A 15067-nucleotide genomic window follows, 5' to 3' on the forward strand; every position below is an offset into this window, starting at 1 on the left:
TCATAGATCTTCAATTCTTTGGGGTCAGTTACTAGAAAATTATTCTGTGCCTTTTGGTGGTGTCATATTTCCTTGCTTTTTCATGTTTCTTGTAACCTCGTGTTGATATCTGTGTATCTGAAGGAACAGTCATCTCTTCTAGACCTTACAAACTGATTTTGGTGGGGAAGACCTTCACATGCCAGTGGGTGCAGGGACACTGGCTGGGTGGGGTATATTGATTACAGGTACAGGGCAGGCCCAGCAGTGTAGTCTCTGTGTGGTTCCATCCAGCTGAGGTGAGCACTAGCAAAGATGGCAGGGGTCCTCAACTGCAGGTGGCTGCAGTGGCTGTGGAGGCTGTTGGGATCTACAGTGGTAAAAGTTTCTGAACACCTCCTGATCTCTTTTTCTCCCGTGGGGATTTTGTTGTTGAGGGGATACCTCTTGGCACTGGGCCCAGCTTGTGGGCACCCTCCTGGCAGTGGTAGCACTGGTGTTTGATGTACAGGTGCCGATGGCACAGAGACAAAGCAGAGGTCTGGAGTGCAGGCACTCACAGAGCAATGATGGCTCCAGGTTCTGGGGTGCTGGCTAGCGCACAATGGTGGTGGCTCTAGTGTCTCAGGTGCAGAAGTGTGGTAGCTTATGGTAGCTACCATGGAGCTGGTATCGGAAGCATGGGTGCAACAGCAATAGCCAGGCTTCTGGGGTCTGGGGTATGCACAGGGTTGGGGGAGGCAGCTGGCAGCCCTGGTCCCAGGGCAGCAAGAGAGAAGCTCCTTCCAGGGGAGGGGGAAATAAGGTGCAGCAGCATCTCCCTCCCTGGGCTGTTTCGTGGTGGTGATGGCTGTTGGTTACCTCGATGGTGAAAGCTCCCAATGGCCTCTGTGGAGTACACAACTGGGGCCCATGCCAGCTAACACTACAGGGTCCTCTGCCATGAAAGCTGTGGGGAGCCCACAGCTGCTATGGGGGCTGTTGAGGTCCTTAGCAGCAAAGGCTAATGGGGCCTCCATAGAGCAGACCACTGGGGACCACAATGGCACTGGCAATGTGGCTGATACAGATACCTCAGCCTTCTTTGTTCCTTGCCATCTCCTGACATCTCATCTAAGCTCATCTCCCACAATCCTTTCTGTGCAGTTATTCTCCGTTTTTGCTCCACTGTGTCCTTAATTGGACTCCTGAGCCATCCCACAGCTGCTTCCATTTATGGATCAATGTCCAATTGCTTTTATGGGAGGATGAATGCTGATATCTCCTACTTTGCAATCTTGCTGATGTCACTCCTCCCCCATTATCTTCTGAGGGAGGGTCTATTTCAATCTGTTTTTTTTAATCTGGCCAGAATTCTCCACTCCTCACATGAACTTTTTGTTCTTTTCCTTTTTTCTCAACAATTATCACCTCTTTTCCAACATTTGAGCAAGTCCACCGTTCTCACTATCATAAACATGTTTCAGGTTTGACTATGTAGCATTCATCCCCTCCCTCATGCAGCAGCACTCTGAATTTCCTCTAGGGAACCACTGTCCAGGGATGTGCATGTAACTTGGGCACAGGTCAGTCTGTGCATTCCAGCCACCTGTCACATGACTACTTTAGAGACAGATATTATTCCTAGTTCTGCATTGTGGAGTTAGGCCCAGAATTTCTGAATCCTTCTGAAAAGGGAGAACTCTCTTTCCTGACTATACTTGAATCTGGAAGTCTATACACTGAGCTGTTCCAGCAATCTTGCCGCAACAAAGCATAAATGTGAGAAGGTTTTTAATTACTGATTCAACTTTTTAATGTTTATAGCACTTTTCAGATTCTCTCTTTCTTCTTATATTTCTCCAGGACAACATCCATACCAGTTTTCATATTTATTGGCATAGAGTTATACAGAATGTACTCTTATCTTTTTCTTAATGTTTGTCAGATTGTAGCAATGTCCCTCTTTTTCATTCCTGATATTGATTGTGCCTTCTCTCTTTCCTGCAGTCAGTATCACCAGGGGCTCACCAATTTTATTTGCCACTTCAAAGAACCAGCTTTAAGCTTTGTTGACACTCTACTGTATATTTATTTTATATTTCATTAATTCAGGCATTTATCTGTTTTATTTCTTCCTTTTAATTGCATTCAATTTTCTCTTCTCTTTCTAACTTTTTACAGTGGATATACTTTGATTGTCGATTTTTAGCCTTGTTGCCTTTCTAGTATGGACATTTGAGGCAGCAAAGTTTCTGCAAAATATAGATTTAGCTGCAACCCACATGTTTTGATAAGTAATATTTTCATTTGCATGATTTTCATATCATTATAATTCAGCATATTTTCTCAATTTCCACTATAATTTCTTCTTTGCTTCATGAGATATTATAGATGTAATTCTTAACTGTCATACATGTGGAGACTTTAGGTATCTTCTTGTTTTCAAATTCTAGCTTACTGCCAACTGTAGTTAGAGAACATGCATTGAATAATTTTGATCCTTTTTAATTTGAGATTTCCTTTGTGTCTTGCATATGGCTAATTTTAAAATATTCTTTGTGGACTTGAAAAAATGTGCATTCTTCAGCTGTTGGGTGTCCTACATATAGAACAAGACTGCTAATTCTATTGCTGAAATCCTTTATATCCTTATTGGTTTTTGTCTTCCCATTCTAAAAGTTAAAACTCCCATGATGATTATAGATTACTCTATTTTTTCATTTAGTTGTGTTAATTTTTGCTTTATATATTTTGAGGCTGTGTTATTAAAAGACATGCAAATATGGAATTACTTGATCTTCCTGGAAAGCTGAATCTTTCACCATTACTTTTTTGTCTTAAAGTCTATTTGTCTGATATAAAAAGATCTACTCTATGGGACTTCCCTGGTGGTCCAGTGGTTAAGACTCTGCACTTCCACTGCAAGGGGCACGGGTTCGATCTCTGGTCGGGGAACTAAGATCCCACATGCCACACAGGGCAGCAAAAAAAAAAAAAAAAAAAAAAAAGAAGAAAAAGAAAAGATCTATTCTAGCTTTCTTTAGGTTAGTATTAGCATGCTCTTTACTCTTCACCTTTTGTAGTCTTAGGCCTTAGTTTGTTATTGGTTTGTTCTCTCACATTTTGACAACCTTTGATATTTATTTCATTTACATTTAATTTAATTACTCATTTGTTGGGGTTAAAACTACCATCTTACTAATGACTTTCTATATTTTCATCATGTTCAATGTTGCTTTTTCTCTCTCCTTCTTTGCCTTTTGTTTTGTAAAAATTCTCCCCCATCCACCCATTCCCCATGAGCGTGAAAGTTATCTACTATTTTACAACTCTTACAAGGGTATTCTATAGACTACAATATACATTCTTGATTTCGACCCTCTTCCCCTACAGTGCAAGAACCCAGGAGCCCTATGAGTACAATTCCCTCCCCCTGATAAATATGCCCTTATTTTCATGTATTTTAACACAACAAATATATTTCAAATCTCATAAGACATTATGTTTTTATACAGCCGACATTCCTTTAGACCTGCCAATGTGTTTATAATTCCATTACTTTTACTCCTTCCTGTATTTCTGACCTTCCATCTGGGGTCACTGTTGTTTTGCCTAAAAATATCCCCCCAGTATATCTTTGTTTGAAATATGCAGGTGATAAATCCCTTTAGTCTTCATTTCATATTATGTAGGACGATACCACCAGGTAGAGATTCAAGGTTTATGCTTATTTTCTTTAGCACTTTGAGGATAGCAGTATTCCTTGGTCTACTGGCAAACACTGTATCTAGTGAGATGGGAGCTGTCCAAATCAGTACCTGCTCTTTCCTCTAGCATCCTTTAAATTCTTTGGTCTGCCTTTGGTATTCAGTACTTTAACTATAATATATACAAGTGTAGTTTTTCTCTCAGAGTTTGGAGGGCTTCTTGAATTTGTGTCTTAATGCCTTTCAATTCTCTGCATTACCTCCTAAAACTTGATTTTGTCTCATTCTTCTACTTTCTGGGACTCCAATTATATATGTTTAACTATCTCATAGTAACCCCTACATTCCTTAGCTCCTCTTTTGTTTTTCATCAGTTTTGATATCATTATTCTACTTTAAGTATTTTCTTTTAAGTTACCTTTCAGTTTGCTAATTCTCTCTCCAGCAGTGTACAAACTATCCAGTGAGGTCTTAATCTTAACTACTGTAACTTTCAGCTCCAGAATTTCCATTTGAGTTTGTTTTTGAAGGGTGAATTTTTTGGTTTGGTTTTTTTGGTATACTTTACAATTCTCTGCCAAAAGTTTCACTCTAGTCATTTATTTATTTTAACACTAAGTAAGCAGTTATCTGTCCGGTAACTCCACTATCTGGAGCCCCTGAGAGTTAGCTTTCTTTGTAACTGTTGTTTGGTTTTTAACCACTATGTTGAAGTATAATTGACATGCAATGAATTGTACATATTTATAGTGTAGAGTTTGTAAGTATTGACACAGGCATATAAGCAAAACTTTCACCACCATCAATATAAAGTACATGTCCATCATTCTCCCAACTATTTCTTCATGAACCTTGTAATCTATACCTCCCTTCCTTTCCTACCACAACCTCACTCCCAGACAACCACTCGTCTGTTTTCCATCCCTATAAATTAGTCTGTATTTTCTAGCCTTTTACATAAATGCAATCATGTAGCATGCATTATTTTTTTGTTTGGCATCTTTCACTGACGTATTCTGAGAATCACCCATACTATAATGAATGTCAGTTGTTCATTCCTTTTTATTGCAGAGTAGTGTTATACGGTATGCATAAATCACAATATGTTTTTCTGTTCATGTGAGCTATTGCTACGTTCCGGCTATTATAAATAAAGCTGCTATGAACATGCTGTGTAAGTGTTTGTATGGACATCTGCTTTCATTTCTCCTGGATACGTACCAAGGAGCAGAATAACTAGATCCTATGGCACTTGTATGTTTATTTTTAAAAGACATTACCAAATTGTTTTCCAAGGTTCTCCAGCTGTTTTCCATTTTATACAGTGTATAAGAGTTTCAATTCCCCCACATCCTCAGCAACACTTGGTCTTTTAAATTTTAGCTATTTTAATAGGTGTGTAGTGGTATCCTCTGGCGATTTTAATTTGCAGTTTCTTACTGAATAATTACCTTTTCATATACTTATTTGGCACCCACAAATCTTAGGTGAAGTGTCTGTTCAAATATTTTTGTTAGCTTGTTTATTTTCTTCTCACTGCATTTTGAGAGTTCCTCATATTATCTGGACACAAGTCCTTTATTGCATATATGGTTAACAAATATTTTCACCTAGTCTCTGGTTTCTCTTTTCATTCCCTTGCTGTTTCTCAAAGAGGAGACATTTTGAATTTGATTCATTTACCAATTTTTTTCTTTTGCAGATCATGCTTTGGTGCTATATCTAAGAAATCTCTATCTAACCCAAGGTCACACAAACATTCTCCTGTGTATCCTACTATAAGTTTCATTGTTTTCAGTTTTACATTTAGGTTTACATTCCATTTTGAGTTGATTTTTGTATATAGTGTTAAGTATGGATATTCATTTTTCACATATGAATGATCAATAGTCCTAAGACTGAAAAGACTGTCCTCTCTTCACTGAATGTTCTTTGAAATGTTTATAAAAAATTAAGTGTCTCTATGTGTTTGGGTCTATTTCTGGACTCTATTTTATTCCATTGATCTATTTATCTGTATTTATACCAATACCACACAGTCTTGATCACTATGGTTTTATAATAATTCCTGAAATCAGCTAGTGTTAGCATTCCAATCTACTTCTCTCATTTCCAAATTCCAATGGCTTTTACATTTTCATAGGGTTGGCTTTTCAATTGCTAGAAAAAAACTTCTGGGATTCTTGCGGCAGCTGCATAAAATTTATTGATTAACTGAGAAAGAATTAACTCTGTAACAATACTGTGTCTTCTGACCCATGAATAGGGTACTTCTTTAGGTCTTCTTTGGTTTCCACCCACATTGTTTTGTAGTTCTCACTGCACAGGTCTTACATATACCTTATCAGGTTTAACCCTATATAGTCCATATAGAGTTTGCTAAGGATGTTTATAGCTGTTGAATTTTGTGAAATTCCTTTTCTGCATTTATTGAGATAATCTTATGAATTGTCTTTCCTGATTTATCAATAAGGTAAATTACATTTATTTCCTATTTCCTATAGTTTTTTGGACATATGGAATACAGTTGTAGTAACTGTATTAATGTGCTTGTCTGCTAATTCTTACAACTGTGTCAGCTATGGGTTCATTAGAATGAGGAATTTTTCTCATATTGTCCTGCCTGGTAATTTTGATTGGATACCAGACAATGTAAAATTTGCCTTCTTGGGTGCTGTATGAATTTGTATTCCTAGAAACATTCTTTGTTGTGGGATGCAGTTAAGCTACTGTGGCTTGATATTTTCAGATCCTGTTCTTAAGTCTAGGGCTAATTATTCCCCACAACTGAGGCAAGGCCCTTTTCAGTACTCTACCCAATGTCCCTTGAATTATAAGTCCTTCCAGCTAACTGGTAGGAACAGACATTCTGGTCCATATGAGCTTTAGTACCATTCCCTCTAATCCTTTGGGGTGCTTCATTTCCTGGCATTGACTAGTTTCCTCACATACATTACTCTGCAAAATAATCGAGGGGAATCCTCTGTCAATCCACAGACTTTTCTCTTTGTGCTGCTCTCTCCTCTCCAGAACTCTACCCAGCCAACCCTTGCCCTCGGACTTTCTCAGACTCTCAGGTCAGTCTCCTCACCACAGGTAGTCCGCTGAGCTCTACCTGGGTCCCTCCCTCCATGCTCTGGGATGTGAAAACGTTCTCAGTGCCGTCAGCTGAAATGATCATAGATTTTTTCAGGGATCAATGTCCTTCACTGCCTTATGTTCAAAGTCTTAAAATACATTCTTTCATATATTTTGCATGCTTTTTAGTTGTTTTGAGGGAAAATAAATCCAGTGCCTATTATCCATCTTGGCCTAAAGTAGAAGTCTGAGGGTCTCTTTTATTGTCTGTTGTTGCTGCTGCCTTCCTTTCATGCTATCTTGCCTCATTATCAACATATATATTTAACATATATATATTTTTTTCCCTTTTTAAATTATCATACAGTAAAATGGAGTTTTTCTTTAGGTGTAGAGTTCTGAGAACTTTAGCACCATATATCCATAGAATTATTACCATAATCAATACAGAACAATTCAGTCACCCCAAAACAATGTGATTGGTTTATCCCTTTATACTCACATTCTCCCCCTACCTCTGACTCCTTGCAAACACTGATCTGTTCTCTCTCTATAGTTTTTTTGAGAATGTCATTATAAATGGGATTATACAGTATGTAGCCTTTTGAGACTGGCTTCTTTCACTCAGTAAGCCTTTGGGGTTCACTCATACTGTTGCATGTGTCAATAGTTGTTTCTTTTTCAAAGCACCATAGTTTGTTTTTCCATTCACCCACTGCAGGATATTTGGGTTGTTTCCAGTTTGGGCAATTAGGCAACTGAACTGCTATAACCACTTATATATGTGTTTACTGAACATGATTTTTTATTTCTCCTGGATAAATACTGAGGATTGAAATTGTTGTCATATACTAAGTATATCTTTTATTTTTAAAATGCCCAACTATTTTCCAGAATAGCTATACCATTTTGCATTCCCACTAACATGAGAGATCCAGTTGCTCCATATCCACACCAAAACTTAGTATTGTTAGCTTAGCCATTCTCACAAGTGCGTGGTGATCCTTCACTATGGCTTTTATTTGCATTTCCCTGGTAGTCAATGACATTAATTTTTTTTTATGTGCCTAACTGCTATCCTTATGTTCTCTTTAAGGAAGTGTCTATTCAAGTCCATTGTCCATTGTTTAGTTGAGTTCTTTGTTTCCTTACTGATGAGTTTTGAGAATTCTTTATATATTTCAGGAACAAATACTATGCTGAATATGTAATTTGCAATTATTTTCTCCCAGTCTGCAGATTGTCTTTTCATTCTCTTAACAGTGGTTTTCACAGAGCAAAAGACTTTTATTTTGATGATGTCTGATTTATCCATTTTCTTCTTTTATGGGTTATGTATGCTTTTGGTGTTAGATCTAACGACTCCCTGGCTCAGGTCACAAAAGTTTTTCTCCAATGTTTTTTTCTAAAAGTTATACTTTTACATTTTATATTTGGATATACAATGAAATTTGAGTTAATTATTATATAAGATGTCAGGCCTAGGTCAAGGTTCAATTACTGCATATGTATAAGCAACTAGTCCAACACCATTTATTGAAAAGACTATCCTTTCTACATAGAATTGCTTTTGCATCTTTGCCAAAAAATCAAATGGCCGCATTTCTATGGATCTATTTCTGGGCTTTCTATTCTTTTCCACTTATCTGTGTGCCAATCCCTTTGCCAATACTGAGCTTTCTGGATTACTGTAACATTAAAATAAGCCTTAATACCGAGTAGTGTGATGCTTTAGCTATTTAAATTACCTTTGTACTTCCATATAAATTTTAGAGTCAGAGTGCCTATATCTGCAAAAATGATCCTGTTTGAATTTTTATTGGTATTGCATTAAATCTATATATCACTTTGGGAAGAACTGACATTTTTACTATGTTGAGTCTTCCAATCCATAAACATAGAATGTTTCTCCATTTATTTAGGTCATCTCTAATCCATTTCATCAATATTTTATAGTTTTCACCATACAGATTCTGTATATGTTTTTTTACATTTATAGCTATTATCTTTTTTTTTGAGCCACTGTAAATAGTATTCTTTCAAAATTTTAGTTTTTAATTGTTCACTGTCAGCATAGAAATAGTTATTTTTGTTGTTGATTATATATCCTGTGATCTTGCTAAACTCTCTTACTTGTTCTAAGAGTTGTTTGTTGTTAAGAATGCTTGTGATTTTTTCCACATAAAATCATATTAGCTGCAGAGACAGTTTTATTTCTTCCTTTTCAATCCACATGCCTTTTATTTCTGTTTCTTGCCCATCTGGAATCTAAGACTTCTAGTGTGATGTTGAATAGGAATAGAGAGAGTGGACATCTATGCCTTGATCCCAATCTCTGGGAAAACACATTTAGCTTTTCACCACTAAATATGATGCTAGCTGTCAGTTTTCTGTAGATGTCCTTTATCAGGTTGAGGATGTTCCCTTTTATCGCTAGTTTGCTGAGCATTTTTATCATAAATGGATGCTGTATTTTGTCAAATACTTTTTCTGTATCAACTGATATGATCATGTATCTTTCCCTTTGTAGAGAAAGGAAATTCCCATTGACATTATATGGTGAATTAATTGATTTTTGAATATTGCCTTCCCAGGATATACTCCACTTTGTTATGGCATATTACTTTTTTTTATAAATTTCTAGATTTGACTTTTTGATATGTTATTGAGTGTTTTGTTCCCCCTCTATATCCTTGAAAGATTAGCATCTGTCACTCTTTTTTTGTACTGCCTTTGTGTGGTTTTGATATAAGGGTGACGCTGGCTTCATAAAATTATTTGAGAAGTGTTCCTTCCTCTTCCATTTTCTGGATGAGACTGTATAGAATTGGTGTTATTTCCTTTATTAAATGTTTGATAGAATTCACCAGTGAAACTATCTGGGCCTAGAAAACTCCTTTGGGAGATTTTTTGATGCAAATTCAATCTTGTTATTAGGAGTATTCAGGTTATCTATTCCACCTTGGATGAGTTTTAGTAGTTTGTGGCTTTCAGAATTAGTCTGTTTCATCTAAGTTGTCAAATTTATGTGTGCAGGTTTGTTCATAGTATTCCATGACTAGTATCCTTTTACGCAAGATCTGTAGTGGTCTCCTTTTTTATTCCTGATATTGGTATTTTGTGTCTTTTTCTTTGTCAGTCTTACAAGAAGTTAATCATTTTATTAATTCTTTTCAAAGAATCAGTTTTTGGTTTCATTGTTTTTATTATTGTTTTTGTCTCAAATTTCATTGATTTCTGCTCTTTATTTCCTTCCTTCTGCTTGCTTTGGATTTTGTTCTAGTTTTCCTAATTTCTCAAAATGAAAGCTTGGGATACTGATTTGAGATCTCTTTCTTCCTCTAATCATTTAGTGCTATAAATTTCCCTTTAATTACTGTTTTAGCTGCATCCCACATATTTTAATATGTTGTATTTTCATTCTTGTTCATATCAAAATGTTTTCTGATTTTCCTTGAGACTTCTTCCCACAATAGTGGTAAGAAAGGGCAAGCGCAGAGCCCTTTCAGCACACACCTGGGCAGCCCATGTGCCTCACCTGCACTGTGAAGGTAACTGGCAGGCCCAAGCCTAAGTGCCACCTTGACTTGGCTCATTTGGTGGAAAACTAGGACAGGGATACAGACAAGGACACAGCCCCACAGACTGCTCTGCATTTTGGGGCAACAGTGCAGGGTGAGGCCCTTGCACTTTGCTGGGCACACAGCACCTGCTGGCAAAACATGAGCACAGGTAAAGCCAGGCTGAGGACAATGAGGTGATGTGGAGCAATACACAGGAGGCACACCTAATTATCAAGGAGGAAGATTTGAGGGGTTCTGGCTGCTCATACCTTGGCTGGTGTCTGGCTGCAGGGAGCTCAGAGGAAGTGGGGGTGAAGATTCGGGGGCCTCTGCTGCTGGATGCTCAGCCACTGGACAGATGATAAACCACCTCTTCCCAGTGTGAAGGACTAAGAGGCAGGGCAAAAACAGCTGGTGAGAGTGAGCAGGTTTCTCCCAAGGCTGGCGTGACCCCTCCCCACCAGCACCAGACCTGCCGTATGGGGATTTGGGGAACTCCTCTCACACCAGTGGGGAGGATGTGCAACCCACTCAGGGGGTCCTCACTGGCAGAGGCTCTCACAAGTCCCCCCAGCACAGGCTTATGTCCCAGGACACCTGTGGTGCATCACTGAAGGGGTAATGCTGGCTGGGGGACCAGCAGACAGCAGTGAGTCCACACAATGCTCCATCCCAACCCAGGCCAGATATGGCTTCTCAGACAGGGCAGCTGTCCCCCCATGGGGGCATGCTCACCACACACTCCAGCACTCCCCCCCTGTGTGGTAGTCAAAACCCCTTACAATATGCTCATTGTGGGGCTCTTATCAAATGCCTGCTGGAAGGCAGAGAAGGGACAATGACAGATATGCCTCCTCCAAATGCATGTCTGATTGGCAGGTGTAGCCTTGAAAGGAGACATACCATTTTGCTGATACACCGGGGCATTCGCTTGGGGTTGGCGACTCTCCTGAAGGAGGTAAAGGATCAGAACTCAGCAGACTGCGTGGAACAAGAACTTCCTTCAGAGCACAGCACTGCCTCAAATCATCTGAGGGGCCTCAAGAGCTCGGACATTTCTAACTGAACTGAAGGCGCCCACCCTCCCAGCCACCTCACCCAACACTGCATGGCCTACAGGCTCCTCCAGCAGGCGACATCACAGTGTTGTACTCACAGAGCCTGGAGCTGGGGGATAAGCAGGCCCAGACCCTCCTGGGACCTCTTACCTGGGACTTACCTCCCCAGAACCCAGGCCACAGGTGCTGAGGTGCGGCGGGCTCACCCCAGGATCAGAGCCACGGTCCACATCCGTGTCCTCACTGAGCATGTCCTCTGCCTTGTCCATGACGTCCTTCATCTGCTCAATGAATGTCTCCCGCTCAGCCTGCAGGATGAAGTCGTGCTCTACCTGCAACAGCACATGCAACCCTGCTGGTGGGGATGTACCTCGGGCTACTGGCCACACTGGGTCTTCACTGATTGATTTGCTTGACTTCTACTCTGGACTAAGCCCAAGAGGGGAGACACAGCCAGGGAGCCCAGTTCCCAACATCAGGGCTGCACGGTTCAGCAAGAGACGCCACAGCTTGAGAAGCAGGCCCTCCAGGTGATGGGCCAGTGCTGCCCACAAGAGGCAGCCACCTGCAGAGGCGGGAGGACAGGTAAGGCTGGCAACCAATATTCTCCTCAGTGGGGTTGGCAGGCATGCGCCCATAGGACACAGGGAGACAGCCTCACAGTCCCAGGGGAAGGGCCACTGACTCATCTGACCAGGCAGGACACCTAGCCTCACCATGTAGGTAGCAATCTCGTCAGGTGCATCCCCATCCAGGTCGAACTTGAACGTCACCATCTTGTGGTTGTGTGTCTCCAGCTGGCACTCCACCATCTTGTCACCCGTGTTGCACACCTACAGGACACTCAGGCAGTGAGACCAGGGAGGAGACTGTGCCTAGCCAGCCCCGTCTTGCCGGCCCGTTCTGCCTGGCTACTCACATTCAGGATGGTCAGCCGGGGCCGGCTGGCTCTCTCCTGGCGGGAACGTGCACGCGTGGACCTGCGGTGATGTTTCCGAGAGGCCTTGCCTTCCAGCTTCCCCCCACCAAATGCACCTTCACAGCTGTCACTCATCTCTCTTCCAGAAGTGACGTCAGAACCTCCGTAGCTACACAAAAACCAAGAATGTTACAGTACCCAAGGGAAGGGCCTGCAAGCCTGCCTCACGTGGAAACTTGGCTTTTCGGGAAACAGCCAGAAGCTTTACTGTCTGGGTGTGCTCACCTGGAAAACCTAGAGAGTCTAAAGCCGGCCATGCCCAGGAGAGAGACCCCTGAGCCCGCTGCCCTTCTCCCCCTGTAACATCTGTCCCAGGCAGTGTTGGGAGTCGTAGAGAACACATGGCCTTTCTGACCCAGGACCTAAGTCCTCTCAGCTCCTGGCCTGTGAATCAGGCTTATTCGGCTTACAGTAAATGTCAGGATTAAGACACAATCCTCCCCCGTGCCTCGGTTCCCCCATCTGTTCAACAGCAAGGGGAACACGCCAACCAGATGCAGCTGTTGTAGGATTTGAGGAGACTTTGCGGAACACCAAGTTTGGTGCTGGCATTACCCGAAGGGTGGGACACAGGGTCACTTCCTGTAACCAGTTCCCTCCCCAAATGCAACATTCTCCGTGCCTGAGGTGCTGGGAGACCCAGGATGTGGGCTGGACTCTGCCCTGCCCTCCAGGCCTCCCCACGGTCCCCAGACCTGCTGACTCTCTGTCCGCAGCCTCTCCCTTCTAGAAGGTCCTCGGCATTGCAGACCAGCACAAGGACCCAGAACACAACTGGGAGTATCTGACTACCAAATTTCAACAAGCACTGACAAAGACCCCAGAGGAGCTACCTGCAGCTCCACCACGTCAGACTTGGAAATGAGCGACATTGTTAGAAGCCCTGACACATGAGGGCAAAGTATGCCATTACCTCTCACAGCTCTGAGGGAGGCTTGGCTGCTTGTCCTGCGAGGCCTGCTCCTGAAATAAAACCATGGAAAGGAGGACAGGTCACATCCATTCCCCCGCGACACAGACGCATCAGTCTGCTGTCTCCCTACCTCCACAGCCCAGCCCGCCACCCGCCTCCTCCTGACTGCAGCAAGCAAACCACGCAGGGTGGCAGGAGTGAGGGGTTTTATGTTAACGCTTGGAGCCAAGCAGATTTCTAAAAGCTGGGGCCACCCCCTTTCCAAACACGCTAACCCACTTTGATCATCCCCATGAGGGAGCACATGGCCCAGGAAGAATTGTCACAGGCCTTCCCATCGCCTCCAAAGAAAAGCACTCTGAATCCATGTGTAAAAATCACAGTCTCCAGCTGGATGTGTCATTAAAGAAAGTGTGACATCCAGGGACAGCAGAGGAAGATAAGAACAGCGCCCATGGTGTCCCTGAGCACATGCTTCTACCTTCCCAAGGGCATCCCCGACTTCTAGGGCTGAGACCCAAGGTCACGGCACAGGAGGGCTGCCGTGGTGCTGGGATCAGGGTGACGGAATGGGGGCTGAGCCCCAAGGGGAGGGCCACACACCTCCGGGGGCAGCTCCACTGTCAGCTGAACGGCGGGGCAGGGACCAGTGACCCCAGGCCCGCTGGGCAGTGGCAGGTTAGCAGGTGGCAGGAGCGCAGTGGTCTGGACAGGCAAGCTCTGGGCAGCCGCCATCACTGTGGGGGCCAGGGAGCCGGGGAGCTGAGGCAGGAGCTCAGGGGCAGTAGGCGGCAGCACTTCTGGCAGAGGTGGGGAGAGAACGGCAGCAGGCGCGGGCACTGTGGGGACCTGGGTGGTGACATCCACGGCATATGGAGGCGGGTGGCCAAGCAGGATCTGGGGGCACAGAGGACAGGGATGCAAATTGGGGTGCGGGCCATGGCATTTCCTGAGGGTCCCGGACCAAAGCAGACACTTCCACCATCCAGGCAGGTGAGCAGGAAATGCAGACATTCCTCTCCATCCACCCACACCCCACAGACAAATCCAGGAATGTTTGTATGCAGATTTCATGAAACAAACAAGAACGGACACTCTCATGTCCCCATCTGTATAAAATCAAACCTAAAACTGCACTTCATCTCGGAACTTCTAGCTGAGTCAGGCTGAGAAGCTGTAAGTATGGCATACACTTAGCACCTGTCTGGGCTCCGTGCCACCACCCTACAGGGCCAGGCCACCACGCTACTCCATCCAAGCCTCCTGTCAGGTCAAAACCTGCATTCCGGGGCTTCCCTGGTGGCGCAGTGGTTGAGAGTCTGCCTGCCGATGCAGGGGACGTGGGTTCGTGCCCCAGTCCGGGAAGATCCCACATGCCGCAGAGCGGCTGGGCCTGTGAGCTATGGCCGCTGAGCCTGCGCATCTGGAGCCTGTGCTCCGCAACGGGAGAGGCCACAACAGTGAGAGGCCCGCGTACCGCAAAAAACAAACAAACAAACAAATCCTGCATTCCAATCCCAGCCATGGCAAGAGGGACTGTGGACCTATGCCTTCCATGGGGTGACTCAGGAGCTGGACCAGATTCCCTACTGTTCCCTCTTGAAAAGCTCTCATGGGGGAAGGCTAAAACAGGCTAAGGGCTCCAGTTCGGGGTTGAGGTTGGGAATGGGAATGACCCGCCACCGGGCCTGCTGGTATGAGACCAATAAGACACGTGGTAGGTGGGGTAAGATGCGAAAGCCACAGCCTAGCCGAGGAGCCCTCTCTCCTGGAAAGACACCCCAGCTGGTGCATTCAGGGGAGTCTCT

General features: G+C 43.3%; 1 protein-coding gene across 1 annotated transcript in view; it reads right to left on the reverse strand.

The window, feature by feature from the left end:
- The window catches only part of WNK2 (WNK lysine deficient protein kinase 2), a gene marked incomplete at its 3' end in the record, with an annotated part of 156928 nt that overhangs the window by 73217 nt on the left and 68644 nt on the right, over nt 1-15067 (reverse strand). Inside the window, exons 13-19 of the mRNA XM_082842583.1 lie at nt 13863-14156; nt 13260-13309; nt 12287-12455; nt 12084-12200; nt 11529-11699; nt 11213-11258; nt 10579-10698 (exon numbers count right to left, since the gene is read on the reverse strand). Coding sequence (XP_082698709.1) covers nt 10579-10698; nt 11213-11258; nt 11529-11699; nt 12084-12200; nt 12287-12455; nt 13260-13309; nt 13863-14156 — 967 coding nt within the window. The remainder of the gene's footprint in view (nt 1-10578; nt 10699-11212; nt 11259-11528; nt 11700-12083; nt 12201-12286; nt 12456-13259; nt 13310-13862; nt 14157-15067) is intronic.

This window comes from Leucopleurus acutus (genome assembly GCF_964270905.1).
Source record: "Leucopleurus acutus genome assembly, chromosome: 7".
NCBI lineage: Eukaryota > Metazoa > Chordata > Mammalia > Artiodactyla > Delphinidae > Leucopleurus > Leucopleurus acutus.